The following is a 26,065-nucleotide window of genomic DNA, read 5'->3' as shown; positions in this document are numbered from 1 at the left end:
CCAATCTATTGCTGTCTCCTGAGTCCCAGCTGATGGCTAGAGGAAAAAAAACTGTTTAAATTCTTGCCACGGGGCTTCAAAGGGCCACCCTATAGCCAGTGGTGGGATTCTGCCGGCTCTAGGGGGTTCAGCCGAACCGTTTGTTAAATTGTTGGCTTGCCCCGCCCCTCCGCACCACTATTTATTGCCAATAAATAGTGGTGGGCGAGGGGCGGGCAAGCCAGCAATTTAACAAATGGTTCGGCGTTTTTTTGTAATTTTATTGGCCCTTGGAGCTTCAGCATAGGCTAATTAGCCCTTGATTAGATCGGCTCCCGACTCTCAGCTGATTAGCTCTCAGCTGTTTTGCTCAGGGCTCTGCTGCTTGCTGGAGCAGATTTTTTTTCCCCTAGCTATGCTGAAAAACGAAACTGAAAGTAAAGCAGGCTGTTGGCTTTGCTGTTGCTGCAACGTTGGAAAATTAGGCAGGCAGATTTCTTTTCTTTTTCCTCACCAAAAAAGGTAGGTGCAAACAATGGGAAATTTAGGGAAAAAGAGGAGAGTTCAAGATTTTAAAACACAAAAGAAAAAAAGTTCTATTTAACTAGGGAATTGTAATAATTGAGATACTATTAATTGTATATTGTGTTGAAAGCAGAAATGGTTAAGTTGTGGTTTGGAGGAATATATGGGGGAAATTATTTGGTTTATTATTATTGGTAAATATAATTAATTGATTTGTAAGAAATTGGATTGCATGGAAATAATTGGAATATTCATGTTCATATTGATTAATATACAAAAAAGGTAGTTATATAACTAATTGGTTTATATTAAAATGTTGAATTTATATTAAACAACTGTAATATTACATAATTAACCAATGTGAGTATGGATATAAAAATAGATGACAATGGGAAGGGGTATAATATAGAATAGAAGGGAAAAATTGAATTTGATTAAGATTAGAGATGAGGATGAAGGGTAATATTGGTTTTTTACAAAAATAGATGAGGAATAAATATGGCAAAAAGGAAATATAGAAATTGTAAATTTAATTGAAATGACTAAACACTGTTTAAATTTGTGAACCAGCCAAATACTCTGTTCAAAGAAAATACATTGTATGTTTGTATGTGTGTTTCTAATTATTGTTATTTATTCATATTTGTTCTCTTTTATTCTTTAAAGTTTAACAATTCATTCTTTATCTTAATATCTTTATATTTGTTTGGGGTTGGCTTTCTTCCCTTTCATCTTTTTTATTGTACAGCAATCTTTCTGCTCAAACCTACCACCTCTCTCTTTTCTTTCCTTCTTACTTTCTCTTCCTCACTCTCTTCTTCTCCTCCCTACTTCCTCTTCCTTTCTCCTTCTCCTCCTCTCTTCCTCCCTCTCTTACCCTCACTCCTACTTCCCTTCCTTCATCCCTCTCTATTGCTGTATCCTTTTATGCATATGGACTACTCAGAGGGCTGAAAAAGTTATTTCTGATTGGTCCTCGCACTTTTGACCAGTCCTCGAACTTATGACTGTCCTCACATTTTACGTTTTTGCCCTATCTTGTCACCATGGTGAAGAGAAGCAGTTGTGAAATGAGTGACATGGTTGTTAAGAATGCTACAATGGGCATAAATGATGACCAGTCATAAGTGCGAAGACTTGTCAGAAATCACTTTTTTCAGCCCTCTGGGTAGTCCTTTTGTGCACATGGACTACTCAGAGGGCTGAAAAAGTTATTTTTGACTGGTCCTCGCACTTTTGACCAGATCTAGAATTTACGACTATTCTCACATTTTACGTTTTTTGCCCTATCTTATCACCATGGTGAAAAGAAGCAGATGTGAAATGTGTGACATGGTTGTTAAGAATGCTGCAAGGGCATAAATGTGAGGATGGTCATAAGTGTGAGGACCAGTCAAAAGTGTGAGGACCTGTCAGAAATGACTTTTTTCAGCCCTCTGACTAGTCCCTATACACATAGCCATGGCCACCCGGTCACATGACCAGCTAGCCACGCCCACCCAGTCACATGACCTCCAAGGCGCGCTCACAAAATAAGCCACGCCCACAGAACCGGTAGTAAAAAAATTTAGAACCCACCCCTGGTTGGGGGTCACCGCAACATGAGGAACTGTATTAAAGGGTCACAGCATTAGGAAGGTTGAGAACCACTGCACTAGGCAATAATTTAAGAGTTAGAATCCAACCAGCAGATATCAAATTAGATAGGCTGATTTAGGTCCTGTCCAACAAAATGCAATTGAATAGTGAGAAAAGTAAGGCCCCGCACTTAGGTAGGAAAAACCAAATATATAGATACACAGGTAAAGGACAACAGAATTACCTATGGGAGGAATCTGGATGTTCTGGTGGACCACTGCTTAAGCATTAACTAACTATCTGCTGCAACTGCCCCCCACAAAAAAAGCCAATGCAGTCTAGAGGGATAGCATCAAGAACACAAAAAGTGAAAGTACAGTATTTTCACAGTATTCCAAGTGTGCCCCCACTAGTAAGGCCACAATTGGAATACTGCATCCAGTTCTAGTCCTCACAATACAAAGATTGTGCCTTAGCCTTAGAAAGAATGCAGAGAAGAGAATCAAAAATGATGCATTATATGATTTACCTTCAGTGACCTTATCAAAGATGATAAAGGCACTGGAGGTAAATCATACAATGCATGGCTAAGGAAGCTATATATATTTAGCCTGACAAAGAAAAGGTTTAGAGGTGACATGATAGCCTTCTTCTAATACTTTAAGAGTTATCATAGGGCAGAGGGGTTGATTTATTCTCCAAAGCACCTGAGGACAAGAAGCAATGGGTGGGAGTTAGTCAGACAGAGATCCAACCACTACCACTAATGGATAGCGAGAACAATTAACCAATGGAAAGCTTGTCTCCCAGAGTTGTGGATGCTTCGTTGCTGGTGTTTTTCAAGAAAAGACTGGATAATCATTTGTCTGGGATGGAATAAGGAGTCCTGCCTTGAAGATTGGATAGAAGACCCCAAGGTCCCTTCAAGACGCATGATTCCATGTTTCTAGGCATAGACAATGCTGATTTGCTCAAGGACAAAGGAGATAATGCATTCCTTCACCTGGAGGAAAGAATATGGCATACACAATATAAACATTTAATTAATTTAAGAGCTCTTGTGTTGTACTCAGTTGATACCACAGTTACAGAATATGGAACGAGCAATGGATATAGAGAAAAATACAATGACAGAAATATAGAAACATTTTACAAGCAAATATTCTTTAGCAAATCTTGTTTTCTTGATCCTGAGATATAGCACAAAACGAAATTTAGTTTCACCAAATGTAAAACAATTTGACCAGATCATTGTCCAAAGTAGAGACAGCCACACTGGCAATCGCTGGCTTCAAAAAAGTGGACAACTAAAACCTTTTAAAATGTGGATTGTACAAACATGGAGTCTAATTGCACAGTCGTGCCAGTAGTGACTGCTATTGCAGATATCCAGAGGATCCCAGAGGACCAAAATGAATAATGTTGCTTAGTCCTAATCACCTCCACAAATCAAATCAAGAATAAATGAAAAAACTTGGTTTTTCAACCATGTGTTTTACTACATGTCTATGTTATCAAACTTAAAATAAATGCTACCATTTTAAAAGATATTATTTCTAGGATGAATGATTTTCCTTAGGAAATCTGAAAATGCATAAGGAAGCAAAAGACAAAATATTATTGCTCTAGTTTTTCTACTAAAAGAGAGATAGGGGGTAGTTCAGCCACAGCATAAGTGCCATCTAAATCAAATTCCATCTTCTTTATAGGTGCCACATACATGAATTTTTGTTAAAGTGTGTTTCAGCCTGATGGAAAGGAAGAATTAACATTTAGACCTAGCACTAGTGTACTGCAACTTCTATGTGTTCTAATATATAGATTAATACTTCCTGTATTAATTCAATACGTAGATTAATACATAGATTAATATTTCCCTATGATGCTTTAGGATCAACATTAAACCTTTGCTTCATCCAAACAATTATTCCACAACAATTAATATATATAGTAATATATCAGAATGGGACACATTCAAAGAATCTGTATGTATGTATATATGTATGCATGCATGCATGCATGCATGCTTTTTATCAAGTGGGGTCCATTCTATGACTGACTTGGTCCACCTGCTATCAGTTTTTCTTCCTATGTGACCAGCCCATTTCCATTTCAATTCTTTTACTCTCTTGATGATATTGAATATTTTCGTTTGTTCTCTAATCCATGCGTGGGTTTTTCTATTTTTGTCTTGTAATTCCAAGCATGTATCTTTCCATGGCCCTTTGCACCACTCATAGCTTTTGTATCAATTGTGAAGTTAAGGTCCATGTTTCACCGGCATACGTTAGAGCAAGTAGCACACACTGACCGAAAACCTTTATCTTTAGACATAGGAGGAGGTTGCTTTTAAAAATTATGCTTAACTTGCTGAATGCCTGCCAGTCACATTTAACATACAGTTCAATTTCCTTTATTGTATCACCGATTGAGATCCATTGGCAAAGGTATATGTAGTGGTCTATTATGTCTAGTTCTTCTCCAAATATACTTTTGTTTTTCTTTCTTTGGTGAATTTATTAAATGTAACCCGTCTCTTTTTCAGGTTTATTTTAAACCAAATGATTCCCCTGCTTTTGCAGCTCTTTAAGATCATTAAAAGCAAATTGTCGCCATTGTTTTTTCATATAGTGATTTTAGTAAATGTATGTAAGCCTTAGTTGAACAATGCATTAATTATTGCTTGCTGGAATACTGAATCACAATTCCTTTTCACAGACAGTGAAAACCATGTGCAGAGGTATGATGTACTCGTTGTGCCTTTCAATGACTTGCAGAACAACTTTGATGCAATCCATTGTGCTGTAGCCACTTCTGAACCCTGCCTTCTCCTTTGGCTGTGCATCATTTAATGTTCTCAATATTCTTCTTGCTATTATCTTTGTGAAAACTTTGTAGATGACTGAAAGAAGGCTTACTGGATGATAGTTCTTTAAATCATTTAAGGTCCCTTTCTTGTATAAGAACCACTTCAGCATTTTTCAATGCATCAAGTATTTTTTCTTCTCTGAAGCATCTTGAATATAGTTTTGCTAGTATCATGTGTAAACTATGACCGCCAGCTTTCAGCATTTCAACCATAACACAGTAGTTTTCATTTTTCGTTTATTTTATGGCACTTGATACTTCCTCCACTAGGATCTCTGGCATTTCCTCTTTTCTGGGTGTTGTTACTTTTGAGTGATCTTGATCTTTCAATAGCTCTGAATAGAATTTTCCAATTATTAATAACATTTCCTGTCTTGTTCTACAAACAGAGCCATCTTCATGTTTTAATGGAAAAACCTTATTTCTTGTATTTATAAGTTTCCATTTTGGATTTCCATCAATTGCTCTGTTTTCTTCAATTGCCTTTTACACAAGCTTCACATTAAACTGACATATTTCTTCTTGGATATATTTTCCTATGGTCTTGCAAAGTTCAATGTATTCAAATTAATTAGTGAAACTTCTGGTATTTTTCATTGTCCATCATTTTTTATTAAATCAATACTTTCTTCAAAGATTTTTGATTGTACCAAGTGTTTTTTCTGGTGGTGCTATACATAAAGGATGTTTTTGACTATTTGTTCATTTTGGTCCGTAATGTTCATGTCTTCCAAATTTTGCAATAGAGCAAAGTAATTTGACAAATTAATCTCAAAATCATTGTTCTCCTCTAACAGTTAATCATTTTTTTATTTTTGTTTTTTTGTGCATCTTTATCATTTTCATGATAAAATAACAATAAAAGGCTGAAAAATAACCTCAGAAAGGAAAAGAATAAAGCAAGACAAAATAAAAATATAAGAGAAAGGAGGAAAGGAAGAAACAAGAAAAAATAAAAATAACAAAAAATATTTAAAAAGTTACTTCCAAACTTCATCACAAGTACAAACCTAGGACTATGTTTCTAATGTTTCACTATGTATGGGAGTTGGAAGTGTGAGAGTAGACACTACAATATGACAGGCTATGTTACAGTACTGGTTGAAGCTAACACTTCCCTATAAATTTAGCTCTGCTGATATAGGAAGACAGATTTCAAAGTGGATATAAACAAGCAAACAAGCGCTACACTTTACGACAAGCTCTCTCACTAGGATTTCTGCCCACTTATGATTTTTGGATTATGAGCAAAAAGAATCACACTTATGCAATGTCTATTTGATACAGGCTGACACTTGAATGCTAGTGATACAACTCAGGTTTCTACAGCAGATAGGAGATGTACACCAGCTGTGTATCTTACACTGCTTAACCAATCTCTGGTACCAGCTATGTATCTTACAGAAATTAGCTTCCCCAATCAGAGAATGACTTAGCCCAATATAATGTTCTCCCTTTAGCACATCTGGCTGGAAGATACAAAAAGACATTATACTCACTATGAGCATGTCCTTACAACTCAGGACAGGTAGAAAATATCTAACATATTCTTTAGTATTACCATTTTTATACAGAAAATGAAAAGCTCTATTTATCTCACACTGCATTAGGAAACAGGACACAATAAACAACGATATATACAATTCCTACTTTGTGATATCAACCCTGAAATAACATACAAGGTTATCAGGTTTGATATAATGGTATGCATCAGGCAAAGAGTAATTGAACCTGCCTTAGTATGGATAGCCATCTACAGCTAATCCTCCTGACTTAACTATTTGTTTAGTGACCATTCAATTACAACAGCATTGAAAAAAGTGACATGACCATTTTTCACATTTACAATTGTTGCAACATCCCCATGATCTCATGATCAAAATTTGGCTGTTTGGTAGCTGTCATGTATTTAGTACACTGCCATGTGTCCTGGGGTCATGTGATCAGGTTTTGTGCCCTTCTGACAAGCAAAGTTAATGGGAAGTCAGATTCGCTAAACGACCTGTTACTAATTTAAAACAACTGCAATGATTCACTTAAAACTGTGACAAGAAAGGTCATAAAATGGGGCAAAATTTACTTAATAAAATGTCTTGCTTAACAGATTAAATTGTGGTTGTAAATCCAGGACTACCTTTGTGTGTATGTGGGTGCGCACGCACATGTGTATGTATCTTTATGTGTACAATATTTTACACTGCAATTTTAAAGTTTATATTATCCAGATTGCTAATGTTAATTTCTTCTTGTATATTCTGGGAGTTGAAGCTGAAACAACTTAAACTAGCCCATACTGAGGAACACTGTCCTAAACAAAGCAGCCTTCTGAGAGAACATTCAATTGAAGTATACAGAATTTAATTAAGCTATAACTTACTATCCGATAAGGATGATGCAAAAAGGAATCTGGGCAGCCAGCTAAAGCCATTTTACCGAGAGTGCTTCTTCAAAATTACATCTACTGTTTCTCAGTACCTGCAATACAAAAAAAGACTATGAGAAAATCATCATAGAGGAATTTATTACCTATTTATTTGTATAGCTAGTAATTCAGAATTTTGGGTTAACCCAGAGAATTGGGATAATTTAATAAAAATATGTAAGGTATTCATGTAATCGCAACAATTAAGTAAATTAAGATACTTTGCATACAAAATATCTTAATTTACGAGAATAAAATTAAAAAGCTAAACTGTTTTATCATAGTATAGCAACTAAAGATAACACCCACAATACGAGTGTTCTCTTAGTGAATGTTCAAGTTATGCGGAAAGCACTTCCTAGCATTTGTGAACAAGTCCCGAAACTACAAATCTAGCAGCACCATGGCAGTTGTTTGCCCTTACAAAAAACGGCAGAGGCTCTGCAATATTCATTCTTAATGTTGGACGAATCTGCTTCCAAGGGGCAGATTTGTGCCTCTAATGCTCTGTTTGGGACTCCACGGACCTCCCCCAGCCCATTGCAGGCTGAAATGGAGCTTCCGAGGGGCGGATCCGAAAGCTCCATTTTGGCCTGCAATGGGCCGGGGGAGGCACAAACGGAGCATTGGAGGGGCGAATCCACCTCTGGAAGCTTCATTTCAGCCGGCAACAGGCCGGGGGAGGCCCGCGGAGTTGGAGTAACAATTTTCCCAAATGTAGACAAATTTGGATTATCCAAAAGAATTTCTAGTAAATTTCCAAAAATGTTCTAGAACAATCATTACCCTCCCTCTCAGACACTTGGTGATGTTCTGCTCATGAAACTTACTCAATGATAGATACATGTTAGAATTCCAGATGCTTGTTAATTATCTTTTCTCTTCAGCTGTTTGTCTTTTTAAGCACGACCAGATTTTAATTCAATTCTTTATAAAGCTTTTTTTACTTTCTGATTTACATTTGAACAACTGCTTGAAGGCTGATATACCCTATAATCCCTTGCTGGATTTTTATGATTTATGACCATTTTTCATACTTATAAAAGTTTATAAATCTTGGGCCTGATTCACAAGGGGAGGAAGTTATCATTGTAATATATTTATTAGTGTTCAACTAGGGGGGACACGCAATATATGTATGTATTTTTCTTGTTCGTCTTTTTAATCCACATTTTTAACAATGTTTTTGTCTAGTTTTCTTCTGTTTTTGTAAAATTTATTTTCCTATTTATATTTAAACTTTTTGCATAAAAATAAATTTACAAGATAAAAGGAACGTATTAATCTTCTATTCATGAAACTTGCTCAATGATAGATGATAGATATACTGTTATGTTATATTTCCAGATGCTTGTTATTTAAATTTATAGACGTTGAAACTGCATGCCAAAGGCATCTTCAAATTGAGGTTAATGTAGCAGTGAAATCCACTTACCTTTGCTACCAGTTCAGAAACGGGAGTGCGCAGGAATGCAAATGTGCTACATGCGCGCCTCTTCTGTGCATGCACAGAACCTTCTGCGCATGCGCAGATGGTAAAAAAAATAGGACGTAATGACATCCCAGCGGGTGGGCAGAATCTTCCACCGCTAGCACTACCGGTTCAGTGAGCCAGATAGAACCGGGGGGATTTCACCGCTGGGTTAATGGTTTATTATTACTCCAATAGTTTATTTAGTTGTGATGTTAACACAAATTAAGCAATTTCCTCTAAACAATCTAACTACTTATTTTCCTTTATTTGAAATATGGAATTCAATAAAAAATATTTAAGACTATTTATTTCTTTAGCATCAACCATAAAGAAAACCATATTAAAACAAATTAATATGTTGATGAATGAATTGAAACAAATAGAATTAAGACAAAGCAGAATCTATATTTCCATGACCAGATAGATTTTCTCAAAATACTACAAAACCTTCACTGGGCAGTTATTGCTCTATTAATCTATTTGTAGAATCTGAATGAACCATGTCTGCATATGCAACTATTTTTTTCTAATTATAATGATCTCCAACATGAAAAGCATTTGTGGAAAAGCTAGAGATGAAATTGTTTGGTTTATTATTCCCTTACATTTTGATAACATATTTAACACTAGGAGAAATCAATCATTGGAAGAATGAATTTGGAGCTCAGATAACTCACTCTCTGAATTACTTTGATTTTCATCCCGACAGGTAACAGTCAAGAAATATAAATATATTTAAATAGAAATATAAATATCAATGAATCCATTGGATAATCTTGCTCGTTACAGTATTGCCAATTATTCAGTCATATCCACAACAAGCAAATTGGTTTGTGATGCAATGTAAAGTTGAGAAGGGCAACAGAGGTGCTCTTTTGAATTCTGTAAATTTTCTAATTTAACTCTGGGTCTTTTCCCATACTGATTCTATAAATATACATTTACAGACAGTTTCTTTTCATTTATGTGAAGTTCTCTCTGAAATTCTGACTGGCACATAGGGAATAGTTTGGATAACACATTCATTGGATAACTAAATTGGTTCTAGATTCCTTCCCTTTCAAGGCTCCTTTTGAGCTCTTACAATAATTTAACAGTTATTAAATATATTTCTTGACTGTTGCCTGTCAGGATGAAAATCAAAGTAATTCAGAGAGTGAGTTATCTGACCTCCAAATTCGTCCTTCCAATGATTGATTTCTCCTAGTGTTAAATATATTGTCATTATTTTTGTTTTTTCAAGATTGATTTTATATTCAGAGGATTCTCCAAAACAATTAACTATTTTATTCTACTCTTTTATTGCTTTTTCTGGTTCTGTAGTGATTAGTACTACATCGCTTGCATAACATTTCAGCTTATATTCCTCTCCATTAATTTTGAGACTTGCTATTTCTTTATTACTTGATATTCAAACTTTTTTTGCCAATAGTTTTCACATAATGATGAATAGTAAAGTGAGAGTAGACACTCTGCATTGTACTTTTTGAACATCTGCAGAAAACATTATATTGGCTATAATCTTTGCTTTTTGCTGTTGCTATATACTTTTCACCCATGTTTGAAAATCTTTTCACTAATTTATTGTATTCAATACAGCCAGAAAACAGCCACTTATCATATATCAAATATCAATTATCAAAGGGTTTTTTCTCAGTCTAGAAAAATTAATGCAATTTTCTCCCTTTTTACTACAAATAATCCTGGGGGGAGGAGTGGGGAAGAATCATCACAATTTAATTAGATCCATCCTCACAGAGAGAATACATTTTATCCATCCAATACTAGAAGCAAGATACAATGCTGGCAATATTTGATTAGGAGCTTAAGTTTGGAAAATATGCAGCAATGTCAAAATTAACAGTATATATTCCCAATAGGAATTTGGTTAAGTATAATGATATCAAGGTTCTCATATGTACAATGCCTCATGGCAAAAACAAACATTTATGGTATAGATTCAAAGGAGGCTGAAATGTTTATAAAAATTGAATATTAGCAAAAGGAGAACTGTCACAAAACAAATGTTACTTTTTAACGGAACTATTTATCTACACTTTATACTCATATTAGTTTTGATTTTATTCATAAATTTAATCCAAACATTGCCTTGATTGCCTTCATTCAGCCTCAAATGTAAAAATCAACACAGCTACGGCTACTTCCAGGTAGCTTTCTTTCACAAACAACAACAAACAATAATAAAGAGTTTTGTTGCATTCTGAAAAGTTTATTTTTAAATATATATAAATATTTGCTCCTTTGTTATACTGGAACATCTGAACAGCCTATACCCGTGATGGCGAACCTATGCACGCATGCCATAGGTGGCATGGGTAGCCATATCGGTGGGCACGTGAGCTCAGCTCCGGCGTGCAACAGCTGATTTTCGGGCCTTCTGGGCCCATTGGAAGTAAGGAAACAGGCTGTTTCTTGCCCCCGAAGGGCCTCGGTGGGGGGGAAAGAAGGGTCCGTTTTTCTCTCCTCCCCCCAGGCTCCAGAGCCTTTCTAGGAGCCTGGGGAAGGCGAAAACAGCCTTTCCCACCTGTCTAGAGGCCCTCCGGAAGCCAGAAACAGCCCATTTGCCAACTTCCCACCAGAAATTGGCAAATTGGTCTCCGGAGGGCCTCTGGAGGGGAGGCCATTTTCACCCTGCCCAATCTCCTAGGAAGGCTCTGGAAGCTGGGGAGAGAGAAAAATAGACCTACAGGGCCACTGTGCACTCACATGCCAGGAGTGGGGGGGTTGCGGGGGGGTCGTGCATGCAAGAGTGGGGGCATGTATCTTACATGCAAATATAAAATGATTTCAAAATAATTTAATGTCAAAAATACAAATATATGCAACTTGTTAAATTTGACTCTACAATGATTTGCCTTAAAAGAATGGTATTTGCAATTAGATCAGTCATTATTATTCAAACCATTGGAAGTTCTAAGCACTGCTCTGGTCATGTAAAGTTCTCTATCAAACCTTGCTGTCTTAACAGAATAAGAGAGTTCGAAGGGATAGTGGAGATCTTCTAGTCCAACTCAAGCAGGAGACTCTATACTCTTTCAGATAATGCTTGTCCAATTGCTTCTTAAAAACCTCTGCTGATAACAGAGGTTCATAAATTCTGAAGGCAAGACCTTCCACTGATTAATTGTTTTCTGTCAGGAAATTTTCCCTTAGTTTTCTCCTTGATTAGTTTCCATCCACTGCTTCTTGTCCTGCCTTCAGGAACTTTGCAGAATATGCTAGCCTCCTCTTCTTTGTGGCTGCCCCTCAAAGGTTGGAAGACTGCTTTCATATCACCCCAATCCTTCTTTTCATTAGACTAGACATAGCCAATTCCTGCAACCCTTCTTCATATGCTTTAGTCTCCAGATCCCTCTGAGCAGTCATCAGTAATCTGTGCCACTCAAAAGATATTACTGTTATTTTAAAAAGTCCTTCCTACCTCCTGGTACCCAGTGGCCCTCTGCCCAAAAGCAGAACTAGACAAAAGTATTGTAGTCTTCTAGATCTCCAGGGTAAAAGGGTGTCAACACATATAGTTAGCTCAAATTTAGCAAGAAAGGAAAACTCAATCCTTGATTGTAGTGTACTTCTTAAAATTATGTCCTTCCACATAGAAAAAGAAGCAGGAAATTTGTGGTGTATAAAAAATGTTCAGAATGTTCCAGTGTGGAATGTTAACCAAGAAAGATACTCCTCCTAAATACAAAACTGAAGCGCTAACTAAACTGGACAACTCCTGTCATGCAAGATTAGGAGGTGGCTGGTGCCACTTCAATGTGATTTACCTGGAACTCAGTGACACCGAATAGACATGATTAGGAACATTATTTCAGCCACACAGTGAACAATTCACAAAACAGTTCCCCTTTGATATCCATCTAGACATTTGTCTCTTTTTTACAGAGAGACTATATAATTGGGGGTATATATTGTAGGACAGAACTTTTAGAATACAAAGCTATTGTTTTGATAGTTCATTTTTGTTATGAAGTGCTATGAGAACATTGCTGCAATCCTAGTTTTGCCTAAGCAATGATAATTTAGAAGGTTTTTAATGATTTGAATACAGGCTAGATAATTCCCTTAATGCTGCTTGTTTGTTTATAAAACAGCAACAAATTTTAAGTCTGATATTTCTGGGAGAAAAATCATACAATTATTGGCCTAGAAGGGATCTTGAAGATCTTCTAGTCTCCTCTGCCCAAGATAGAAGACCTTTGCCCAAGGTAGAAGGATAAATGCCTAGGATCAATCCAAAAAATAAAATGATGTTATAGGTGTATCCCAAAAGTAAGCATATTTTGTTGCACAGGACCTTGCAATTGCGGGGAGGTGGGCGGCTTCTCCCATGAAGTCTTTGTCCTAACTTTATTTAGTAGAAACATGAGAAAGAAAGACCTCAAGTTTCACTTATAAGCTTTTCAATAACTTTTAATTGGATTGAGCACATCTTTTCTTCCACCAATTACAGACACTGCCCCACGTGCTTTATTTCCTTAGTCAAAAATATCTGAATGCTGATAGTAGAATTCTCTACTATGAGAGAATAGTATGCAATATGTCAGCAGAGACTTTAAACTATTCTGAATATCCAGCTATACAGTACAAGGGAACACACTTCCAGAAATGCATTTAGAAGTGGACTTTTTCAGCTAAATTCATTATTCCTGTTAAGGGACAGGGGGTGGGATGAATAGATAAAAGAGAACTGAAACATGAAGTTCAATTGTGTAGTAGATCCTACCCTTGAGCTTTTATGACTTTGGCCCATTTGAAGTTTTAGAGAAGATTTATTCAGATCAAAGGAAATGTTTTTCCAGTTAAATTCTTATCCCTCAATTCTCTCCTATTCATAGCTGAAGTTCTTCTTAATTAGGAGAGGATGAAAATAGAAATATACACAAAAGCTCCTTCTCACAAATTACTTTCATATAGGATCCCCATTGTTTGAACCCAAGTGAGGCCACTCAGATTCTACACACACATTGTCACAAAATGAGGCTAGCTGCATGTATGATCCATCACCTGGAAAAGCATTCTATATGTCAAGAGTTGCTCATATATTACTACTGTGGTTTGTGTTTCCTTATAAAGAATGACAACAAATGAAGGAGATAAAGTTAGAGTAGGATTACACATTATTTCTACTTCATCATTAATGCCTAGTTTGGGCAATAAATTTGCATAGGAAACTGGACACATAAATAATTATGAGCAATGTAAAATTACACTGTGTTTGTCATCTAAATACAATGCGACTTCTACAACACAGAATCTTTCACATGTACAGTGCTATGTTCCCCATTGAAGACTGCACACGTGGATGATGATTTCATGATTTACAGAAGGAAGAGGAAGTCAATATTTTTTGTGTGGCATGTTTTGAATAAAAAGGATATTTAGTAAATACTTAAGGCTTAAGGTAAAGGTAAAGGTTCCCCTCGCACATATGTACGAGTCGTTCCCGACTCTAGGGGGTGGTGCTCATGTCCGTTTCAAAGCCGAAAAGCCAGCGCTGTCCGAAGATGTCTCCATGATCATGTGGCCGGCATGACTAAATGCCAAAGGCACACGGAATGCTGTTATCTCCCACCAAACACGGTTCCTATTTTTCTACTTGCATTTTTTACATCCTTTCAAACTACTAGGTTGGCAGAAGCTGGGACAAGTAATGGGAGCTCACCCTGATACAGGGCACTAGGGATTCAAATTGCTGAACTGCTGAACTGTTGATCGACAAGCTCAGTGTCTTAGCCACTGACCCACTGTGTCTCTTAAGTAAGGCTTAGGTACACCTTAATAAAGAATTAAAATCAGTACAAGATTTGAAAAAACAAGGAATAAATTTGGAATGGTGGCCATATTTACAAATCAAAACTAGATTTAAAAAAGATAAGGAACAATTTGACATAAATAGGAAACAATCGGAATTAGATAAATTAATATTAGGATCGGGAAGAAAAATGATTACAAATATCTATAATTACTTATTAGGATACAAATTGGAAGAAGAAACAGTAAAGGAAACAATGATAAGTTGGGCTAGGAATTTCGGACATAACATAGAATTGGATAAATGGAAAAAATTGTGGGAGAAAAATTACAAATTGACCATCGCAGTATCATACAAAGAAAACAGCTATAAAATGTTTTATAGATGGCATTTAGCACCAGCCAGACTGGCAAAAATGTATCCCAATTTATCACCCCAATGTTGGAGATGTGGTCACAAATTAGGGACATACTACCACATGTGGTGGATGTGCCCTAAGGTGAGGAAATTTTGGTATAAAATTAAAGGGTGGTTGGAAGAGATTACACTCCAAAAGACAGATTTTAAACCAGAGATGTTCCTCCTGGAAATGATTGATGGAAAAATGGAAAAAAGTCTCTATTATATTATATTGCATATTCTAACGGTGGCCAGAATTACTCTAGCACAAATGTGGAAGTCAACAAATACACCATCAGAAGAAATAATAATAAAGAAAATCCTCGAATGCGCCAAAATGGATAAATTAACGATGGAGATCAAAGAAAGAGAAGATTCGGATTATTATAAAATGTGGAATAGCTTTTATACATGGTTGGAAAACAGAAATCAAATTAAGAAATAAGAATATAAAGTGAAATTAGATATTAACATACTGGATATAAATGTAAATAATGATCCTGCTAACAAAACAGTTAATTATGAATATTTAAAAATAAAGAGAAGGAGCAGGAGGATAAAAGCTAAGAGCAAAGACAAAAGTCGATGCAAAAAGTTGTAAAATTGTATATATCTTTTGTTAGTATTGTATTTTAACATCTGGTGTACGTGTGTTTTGTTTTTTGTTTTTGTCTCTTGATTTCTTTTGCTATTGTGTGTTTGGTTTTAAAATGTAAAATACTCAATAAAAATAAAAAAGGATATTTAGTAAATACTTAAGGCTTAAGGTAAAGGTTCCCCTTGCACATATGTGCTAGTCGTTCCTGACTCTAGGGAGCGGTGCTTATGTCCGTTTCAAAGCCGAAAAGCCAGCGCTGTCCGAAGATGTCTCCATGGTCATGTGGCCGGCATGACTAAATGCCAAAGGCACACGGAATGCTGTTATCTCCCACCAAACATGGTTCCTATTTTTCTACTTGCATTTTTTTACATCCTTTCAAACTACTAGGTTGGCAGAAGCTGGGACAAGTAATGGGAGCTCACCTGATACAGGGCACTAGGGATTCAAATTGCTGAACTGCTGAACTGTCGATCGACAAGCTCAGTGTCTTAGCCACTGAGTCACTGTGTCCCTTTAGTAAGGCTTTGGTACACCTTAATAAATTACATGAGAAAAGTTCCCAATATAGGAACAATTCCCAGCATCACTTTCTGTCAGATCTGCCATCTTCAGTTTGGTACCTTGCTGGCATCCTGCCATCAATCATTAATGGTCAGGGGGAAGAGGATGTAGGCAATTGGCATATAAAGGATAGAGATGACCTAAAAGGGGGGAACTGACAGGCTTGGCAAAAGCCACAGGTGTGAGAACCAACTTGTTCCAATCTTCCCGCAGAGCCTGGAAAAAGAATGAGAATTGTACCACATAACACCAAACATCTGAACAGTTTCTAAAACACCTACATGGCAAACCAAGGGATGAAGACAAATTAGGCAAGGGAAGAGGAGAAGGGGGAAAGTATAACTTTCTAGCCTGTTTTTGCTGCAACCTTAGTAAAAGAATTTATCTAATAAATTCTAATTATTTACTAATAATCCTTAGTAAAAGAATTTATCACATCAACCAAATGGAGTCAAAGGTCTTTCTTTCTTTGGGACCTAGAACAGCTGTAGTGGTCAATCTGGACAGATACCTCTACCATGGGGACCATGCGAAAGATGTCAGCTCACAAGAGCAACCAGAAGATCAAAACTTGAGGAGAAGTGGCAACAGTGAGACCCCATGGCAGAGTAGACCTCCCTGAATGACTGGGAAAGGTGGAAACCTGAGATGATGACCTGATGGTCACTGGGGGTCAGGAAGAAAGAAGACTGGGATGAGCAGCCCTCCAAAGTGACTTTCACACATGGAAGCTAAGAGGGCCACCAGAGGGAACTACATGTAGAAATTGAGAAGGAACTCTGGGGGAAATGGATGGTGAAGACGTGATGTTGGACCAAGCCATAGAGTACCTGAGAAGATAACCTCAAGGAATGCAATGCCCTGCCAGCTGCCCAACCAATGCAGGTCCTACCTGGCGATGATTTGGCCATGCCTGCCACCATGGCCATACCTGTCCCCATGGCCATGCCTGCTCCCTTGGCACTGGCACTGCCACAGCACCACCACCAGCAGCCATCCCAGCAATCCAAACAGCACCACCAGCCTAGGCTAAGGCACCGAGAAGGAGAAACTGCAGACCACTGGCCCTCAGGGTGAAGTTCAACTAAACAATTGGCCCAAGTCTGGACCTACCAACTGAGGGGGTCAAGGTGTGGTGTATACTGATGGTGTTGGAGAGAACTGTGGTGGAATGGATAGTCATTCTCCACAACGATGCCCCAGAGCTGTGAAACTTCGACTGCTTCATGATAGCGTTCAGAAAGCATTTTGAAAACCCTTTGGCCATCTGCAAGGGACAAGGATCAAGACCATAAACCAGGGTCATCGACCTGTGACTGCTTACACTCAAGAGTTCCAAGACCTGGTCTGTAAGCAAACTGACTGGCCACAAGACATCTAATCAAGTGTCTTGTTCAGCTGATGGGCTGAACAATGATCTCTACAACACCTGTATCTCCAGAGATGCTTTGCGCACCCTTCATAGCTGGTATACCCTGGCCAAAGAGATTGAGATTGATCTAGCCCAATCCTGTAACCAACCCATGAATGGCAGAGGTTCTCCCCAAAAAAGAAAGAGGCCCCAAAGCCACAGCCCATGAGCAAAGTCCACAAATACACTCCACTAGATGTTCCAATTGCAGGAAGGAGGGGTACCAAGCTGCTGACTACCGAACCGCATGCCAGACCCAAGACGCCATTTCAGGGCCCACCAAAAACCAAAGAAACATTACTGGAGGGAGTGAAAATCACCGAGCTCACTCCATCCCCCAATGATGGTGTGAAAATTCTGACCATTCCGATCCAAGAACCACTGGGGAGCAAAATGGATATGGGCGATGACCTCTTGGTAAGTCACCCTGTAATCCCGGTGGCCATCCACTTAGAATGGACGTTGGCTTACGTAAACGTCCTTTTTCAGGGCGCTGCGACTACATTCCATGGCTGGGATCTTCACTTCCTTGTAGCTGATTACTGGGTGTTAAATATTCAAATTTTTTACTCTGGTCTCCGCCCCCTTTATGCTGATTACTTCAGTCTTTCACGAAGGAGCTGGAAACCAGGAATCTATAAGAAAGGAAACAAACAAAAACACAAACATCACCAACAACAAGCTGGCCAGAGCAGGAAGCCAGAACAAGGGCGGGAATGGAATGTAGTCGCAGAGCCCTGAAAAAGGACGTTCATGTAAGCCAACGTCCATTTTCCAGTGCGCTGCTTCCTACATTCCATGGCTGGGATATACCCAAGCTCAATTATAGGGTGGGAGGCTGACTGCTCTCGGCCACCCCGGCAGAATGGACTTGTTGAAGCACCCGTCTGCCAAATGAAGCCTCAGCCGAGGCAAAAGAATCAATCTTGTAATGACGGATGAACTGCGAAGCTGAAGACCAAGTAGCAGCACGACAGATGTCAGTAATGGAAGCCTGAGTAGCCCACGCAGCCATTGTCGCTGCACTGTGAGTAGAATGAGCAAAAATTCTGCCTGGAACCGGCCTGGCTTGGCGTTCATACGCCATCGAAATACATGCCTTGATCCAACGACCCACAGTTGAAGAAGACACCTACGACCCATGGAAGCAGGATGGAAGGACACCAAGAGGGCCTCAGTCTGTCGAAAGGAAGCCGTCCGTTTAAGGTATCTTCGCACATCCAACTGCATACATCCAACGTATGCCAATGCTTCTCGTGAGGATGGTGAGGGTCCGGGCAGAAATCAGGCAAGAGCAACTCCTGGGCTCGATGAAACCATGAGTTCACCTTTGGAACAAAGGAAGGGTCTAATCTCAATACAACTCTGTCCGCATGGAAGATGCAAAGGTCCTTGCGGGCAGATAACGCTGCAATCTCGAAAATCCTCCTTGCAGACGTATTGGCCAATAAAAACGCCAACTTGAACGACAGGAACTTTAAACTGATGGAGGCCAAAGGTTCAAATGGATCAGATGTGAGAGCGTGAAGAACTAAAGGCAGATCCCAGGAAGGGTAACGATGTACAATAGGCGGCAAGATGACTGCCGCCCCCCCAAAGAAAACCTCGAATCCTGGGATCATGAGACAAAGGCCGACGAGGGTCGCGAGATAAGACCGTGGCCAGAGCAGCGACCTGTCTCCGCAGAGTTGCCGGAGCCAACCCCTTGTCCAAACCAGCTTGAAGAAACTGCAGGACCTCCAGCACATCGGCCGATGTGGGGTCAACATGACGCTTAGAACACCAGACAGTAAAGGCTTTCCAAGAAGCCTCATAAATACGAATCGTCGATGGTCGCCTGGACGATTGAATGGTGTGTATCACCTCATCTGGAATACCATCCTTCTTTAAGAGCACCCGCTCAAGCGCCACACGGTTAACCGGAGCCACTGGGGGTCTGGGTGGACGATGACCCCTTGGTAGAGTGACACCTTGTGCGGAGGAAGAGTCCAATGAGGAGCTGTGGAAAGATTCACCAAGTCTGCATACCATGCTCTGCGCAGCCAGCAAGGGGCGACGAGAAGGAGTTCGGCCTGTTCCCTCAGGATCTTCCTGATGACTTTTGGGATCAATGGCAGCGGAGGGCGCCGGGAGGCCACCGACAACGGAGGGCGTCGTGTCCTTCTGCTCCCTGGCAGGGAAACCGGGAGAAGAACCTGGGGAGCTGGGTGTTCTGAGGCATGGCAAAGACATCCACCAGGGGTGTCCCGAACCTCTGGATTATGTCCTGAAATGTCTCCAGATGAAGGCACCACTCCGCTGGATCTAGATGTTCTCTGCTGAGCCAGTCTGCCCGAACGTTGGTTTCTCCAGAAATGTGATCCGCCCGAATCGACTTTGTGTGGCTCTCTGCCCAAGACAACAGTTTCTCCGCCTCTAACATCAAGGGTTTGGATCGAGTTCCCCCTTCTCAATTCACGTGGGCCTTCGTTGTCATGTTGTCCGTGAGAAGCAGGACATGCTGACCCTCTAAGAGAGGACGAAACTGCCGAAGGGCCAGACGCGCCGCTCGCAGCTCCAACCAATTGATGCTGTGCATCCTCTACTCAGGAGACCAAAGACCTTGCACCACTTCGTTCAACAGGTGAGCACCCCACCCTTGCAGACTCGCATCTGATGTCACAACGAGCCGGTCTGGTTCCAAAAAGGTGCACCCCTTCGACAGCGCCGGAGACAGCCACCATAGGAGTGGTGTCTGAACTTGAGCTGGGAGAAACACAGGAATCTTGGACGTGCCTCTCCCCGACTTCTGGAACCGTAGCAGAAACCACTGCAACTGACGGGAGTGTCTGCGTGCCCAAGGAACGATAGCTATGCATGACACCATCTTCCCAAGCAGTTGGGATAGCAGCAGGGGGGACACCGCCCTGTGTGATCTCACCTGAGACACCAGGCTTCTGAGGCTGTGAATCTGGTCTGGTGAAAGAAACACCTGGCCTTTGCTGGAGTCTATGATTGTCCCCAGATGGAGAATGCGGGTGGTGGGCGTGAGGTGACTCTTCGGTAAGTTGATGGTGAAGCTGTATTGTTGGAATACGGTGATCACAGCTGCTATGTCTTGAGCTGCCTGTTGTGGAGAAGACGAAAGGACGAGAATGTCGTCGAGGTAACACAGGATTCTCACTGGAATCAGGCAGAGCTGAGCTGCGACTACTGCCACCAATTTGGTAAATGTTCTTGGGGCAGAAGACAGACCGAAGGGCATCGCGCAGTATTGGAAATGACGGCCATTGTACTCAAAGCGCAGGAATCTGCGATGTGCTGGATGGATAGGCACATGCAAATAGGCCTCCTTGAGATCCACCAATTGCAAAAGGTCGCCTTGTCTGACACAAGCCAGAATTGACTTCAAGGACTGCATCTTGAACCTTCGATACAGGATGAATTGATTTAGAAGTTTTAAGTTCAAAATGCCCCTGACCCCTCCCGAGGACTTGGGCACCAGGAACACGGTGGAATAAAAGCCTGTCCCTTGTTGGGACACGGGAACTGATTCGATGGCATTGATGGAAACGAGATGACGGATTTCTGCCTCCATCAGTTGTCTTCTTGTGGGAAGCGGTGAGACTTGACAACGGATGAAGCGACTTGGAGGAGTGGAGAGAAATTCCAGACACAGACCGAAAGTCACGGTGCGAAGGATCCATTGTTCGCACCTGGAAGACTCCCATTGATGATGAAAACCTTGGAGACGACCACCAATGGGAGCCAACCGCCTTGAGTCACTTGCCTCGTCTGAACGGCCTGTACCCGGATCCCCGGAATGGGCGTCTAGACTGGACATGCGGCCGGCCTCTGTCCCGAAAGGACTGCCTGTCCGAGGAGTGATCCAAACCTTGAGAAAAAGGTCTTTGTTGATAGGGCATCCCTGATCCAGAGAACGGACGAAAGGATTGTCGCTGCCTGTAGGGAGCATACCTGCGCTCGTGCCTCCTGTAGGATGATGGAAGGATCTTGCATTTATCCTTGTCCTCTACCAGCAACGGATCTAGTGCTGCTCCAAACAACATTGAAGCTGAGTAGAGCGCCGACGCCAGCTTCCATTTGGTCTTAGCGTCAGCTCTCCAATTGCGTAACCAAAACATCCTACGAGAAGTCACAGCTGATGTCAAAGCGCATGAGGCAAACTTAGCAGCATTCAGAGAAGCGTCAGCTGAATATTCCGCAGCCGCCACCAGTTTATTGACATCATGATGCAATCTGATGTCATCAGGAGGCAATCTCTCTTGTAATTGATGCAACCAGAGTAAGGAAGCTCTAATGAAGAAGGAGGTGGACGTAGCTGCTTTGACCGCCCAGGCAGCCGCCTGGTGCGTCTTCCTGAAAGCCAACTCTGCCTTCCGATCCTCTGCTTTAAGTCCATCAACAATGTCAGTTGTAATGACAGAAGATGAGGTAAGAGCTGCAACTGGGGCGTCAACCGAAGGCAAGGCCAGAATGTTCTCCAATTCAGGAGCCGAACAATAGAGTTTCTTGTCAAGAGCACTGGGAGCGGTCAAAGAGCCGGGTTGAGCCCAGCCACTTTGTACAACTTTGGCAAACAAAGGAGGACAAGGGATAACATCCTTGTCCGGCTTGGACACCTGAAACAAGGGATCATGTAGAGAAGACTCCCTGGAGGTGTCAGCAGAAGAAGTTGAGGACAAGCCAAACTTAGTGGTCACCTTGGCCTTGTGAAGGAGAGATCGGAAAACAGACGGTCTGAAGAGGCCTGTGAAAACTGGCTTTTCAGGAACGAAGTCCTCATCTTCTGACAATTCCATCTCCTCAGGAATATCTTCCTCCACCTCAGACTCATCGCTGGAATCATAACCATGATGCGCAGATGTGGAAGGTCGTTCAGACAAATGACCCCTCCGTCCAGGTAGTGGCACGGGTTGTAGGCCAGGTTGCCCACCTTGCTGCAGGCCTGTGGACAGGATTCTTGCCAAGACATCTGACAACATAGCCTGAACATTGAGTTGTGGCTCAATCACAGCAGAAGGCCCCACAGAAACAGCTTGAGGAGGTTCAGAACGAGAAGCAGCGGATTCTGCCTCCACCTCAGGATCAGCCTCCTGAGCTTGATGGACCAAAGCAGGGACTTCAGTGGTAGTAGGTCTGGTCACTTCTTGTTGACTAACACAAGTTTCTTGGGCCACACTAGACATCTCTGGTGGAAGATGATGAGGTAAATTCCCAAAGACTGGAAAAGAAGAGACTACAGGATCAGGAGAGATTTCAGAAGGAGATCGTACTTGAGACGATTGCCTAGCCCTGTTATATTGGCATTCTGAGGCATTGTGTCTCCTAAGAGCAGATCTATCCTTAGTAGGAGCCTTTCTTTTAGAAGATTTGCGAGACTTGGTCCCTTTACTCCTGTCTTTGTTTTTAGAGCCCCTGGGGGGGGATGCTGGTAAATCTCTAGGAGGACTGCAGTCCTCTTCCAACTCAGAAGAAATGCCAGGATCAGCCATGCCAGCAGAACAATTGCAATTCTGTAAAATAGTGAGGCAAAATAATTATTAATATATCTAAGGCCCAAAGACCAGATAATAATGTGGGGATCCTAGCCTAACCTAATAAGCTTAATAACAAATAAGGCACACATTGGCAAGGCTTTGATTAAAGTGCGCAGAAACAAACACCAGTCCCACAAACAGCTCTAGGAGCCAGGGTGAAATGTAATAAAATAATGATTTTATTTTTGCGAGTGACAAAATGGCGGCCGCCACGAGGGGCGAAACAAAATGGCGCCCGCCACTAACAGCAAACAAAATGGCGGCCGCCACGAGGGAGAATCAAAATGGTGGCCGCCAAAAAAAAAAAAACCTATACTCAAAGAGGTTCGTCTTGGGCACTCCCGCACTGAAACGGCACTTCCCAAATCAATTTTTCCTCAATCCAGTCCCCTCAGGGACTCCGGTGCTCAATCCACAACTTTTTGGCTTGCTGCCTCTTCATATCGTGCAAGCCGCCCAAACCGCTCCAAAATGGCGGCCGCCGTCCTTCCATACCTCAGAGTATGCCTGGAGCCTAGGCATGGACTCCGGAGCCACTCTGAAGGTTTCTTTAACGAAACCCTGCTGGGACTGAGGCGGGAGCGGATGAACCGGCTCATCAGTTGCCCAGCAGCACCGCCTGCGGCAAATTACATACACGTAGCAGCCCAACAGGACTGACTTCGAATGGCTGCTGAATTAAAGACATTCAAAGAATTCCAAGGTTTTGGACACATAAAACTCCAAACCTATAAGCAGCAGCAGTAATTTGTCCAATACAAGAATAAATACAGTCCCAGCATAACTAGAAATGAATTATTAAATCAACTTAAATTAAATTAAATGAACATAATGAATTAAATCAGTCAATTAATTAACCAAGTGAATTAATTTAACTTAAATGAACTTAAATAAATTAAATAAATAACACAATAACTCACGAAGAAGAACAGAGAGAAACCAAAACACCAGTGTACTCAGCTACTGAGTGAAAAGACTGGAGTAATCAGCATAAAGGGGGCGGAGACCAGAGTAAAAAATTTGAATATTTAACACCCAGTAATCAGCTACAAGGAAGTGAAGATCCCAGCCATGGAATGTAGGAAGCAGCGCACTGGAAAAATGATAGTATACTCCTCATGGCATAAGGTATGGATTCTCAAACTACGGTCCACGGGACACATGCGGCCCGCTGAAGCAATTAATCCAGCTCGCGAAGCACCACCTGCATCGCGCTGCCCACCCTTCAGCAGAGCACAGGACTTGCCTTTGGGAGCCCTGCAGGCTGGAACCGAAAGGTAAACTCAAAAATTTTGGCCTGCAGAATGCTTCTGGAGGTGGGAGGAGAGGGTGAAAAGAGGCCAAAAAAACAGGCAAAACTGGCCCATTTTTGGCCAAAAATCAAGCCGTTTTTGCCTGGTTTTAGCTGGCAAAATGCTTCTGGTGGTGGGGGAGGTTGAAAGGAGGCCATTTTTCACCTTCCCCGCCTCCAGTAGATATAGAGAGAAAGAGAGAGACAGAAGAGAGAGACAGAGAGAGAAAGAAAGAGAGAAAGAGAGAGAAAGAGAGTAGGAGAGAGAGAAACAGAGAGGAGGAGGGAGGGAGGGAGGGAGAGAAGGAAAGTGAGAGGGAAAGAGAAAGAAACAGTGGGAGGGAGGGAGAGAAAAAGAGAAAAAGAAAAAGAGAGAAGGACAGAAAGAAAGAGAGGGAGAGGGAGAAAGACAAAGAAAGAGAGACAGACAGAGAAAGAAAGAGAGGGAGGCAGAGAGAGAAGGAAAGAGAGAGAGACAGAGACAGAGACAGAGACAGAGAGACAGAGAGACAGAGAGACAGAGAGAGACAGAGAGATTTCTCAAGCTCTTTGGGGCTGAAAAGAATTGCTGCAAAACTGAGTTTCCTGAGTTTCCTGAAGTGGACCACTAGACTCCTAAACAACTGAAAAAAATGATCTAGTAAAAAGAAAAGGCAACCAAAAGAGCAACATGCAAACAAAAGCAAATAAAACACCCCCAGGAGCAAAATAAATTAAAGTTTAATTTGTGTGCATTGTTCAATGGACTGTTAAATTGGCCATGCCCACCTGACCTGGCCATGCCCACCTAGTCACATGACCACTTAGCCACACCCACCCGGCCGATTCAGGCCCCCAAAAGTCTAAGGGAATGTGAATTGGCCCCCTGTTTAAAAAGTTTGAGGACCCCTGGCATAAGGGATGTCTGGTTGCCCTTTTGGACTTTGGTTGCACCAGATACTTGGTCAACCCTGCATTAGTTGAGAAGCTAGAAAGTTCCTGGAAAAGACAATCAAGACAATCAAGCAACAGATCTGTGAACATCTAAAAGCAAGCAAAGTTATAACCAGAACCAACATGGGTTTACCAAAAACAGATCATGCCAAACAAATCTTATTTCATTCTTTGACAAAGTAACTAAATTAGTAGATGAGTGAAACACTATGGACATAGTATACTTGGATTTCAGTAAGGTGTTTGACAGGTAGACCATAGTATGTCTTAGTAAGCCAATGTGCATCATCACCACTAGATGGATTTGTGATTGGTTGACAAATCGCAGTCAATACCTAGTCTTCAATGGAACTATATCTACACGGAAAAAGAAAGCAGTGTAGTAAACCAAGGTTTCGTTTAGGCCCAGTATTCTTCAACAACTTCATAAACAATTTAGATGAGGGAATACAAGGGGGATTCTTGTTTAGTATTGTAGACAATACTAAATTGGCAGGAATAGCCAACACCCGAGAAAATAGGCTCAAGATCAACACTGGGTCCTATGAAACAAAATGAATTTAATGGCGAGAAAACTGCAGAAGAAAAATCAAATATACAGGTATAGATTAGGTGAAACCTTGCTCAACAGCAGTAACTGTGAAAGGGATCTTGCGAGTCCTGGTGAACAATCACTTAAATATGAACCAGCAGTGTGAGGTAGCAGC

The 26,065-nt window shown here is 40.8% G+C and overlaps 1 protein-coding gene across 17 annotated transcripts in view; it reads right to left on the bottom strand.

Moving 5' to 3' along the window:
* GRB10 (growth factor receptor bound protein 10) overlaps positions 1-26,065 on the bottom strand; it is a 138,614-nt gene that overhangs the window by 89,211 nt on the left and 23,338 nt on the right. For 12 of the 17 annotated variants that reach the window (XM_087892349.1, XM_087892352.1, XM_034416411.3 and 9 more), the window contains one exon: positions 7,328-7,425. The exons of the other annotated variants lie outside the window; for them this stretch is intronic. In XM_087892349.1, the coding sequence (XP_087748475.1) occupies positions 7,328-7,378 (51 nt within the window). In that variant the 5' untranslated portion in view covers positions 7,379-7,425. The remainder of the gene's footprint in view (positions 1-7,327; positions 7,426-26,065) is intronic. 17 annotated transcript variants of the gene reach the window in all.

The sequence above is a fragment of the Pantherophis guttatus genome, chromosome 4 (genome assembly GCF_059756535.1).
Source record: "Pantherophis guttatus breed Tessera chromosome 4, ASM5975653v1, whole genome shotgun sequence".
Taxonomy (NCBI): Eukaryota; Metazoa; Chordata; class Lepidosauria; order Squamata; family Colubridae; genus Pantherophis; species Pantherophis guttatus.
This window is presented reverse-complemented; position numbering and strand designations above follow the sequence as displayed.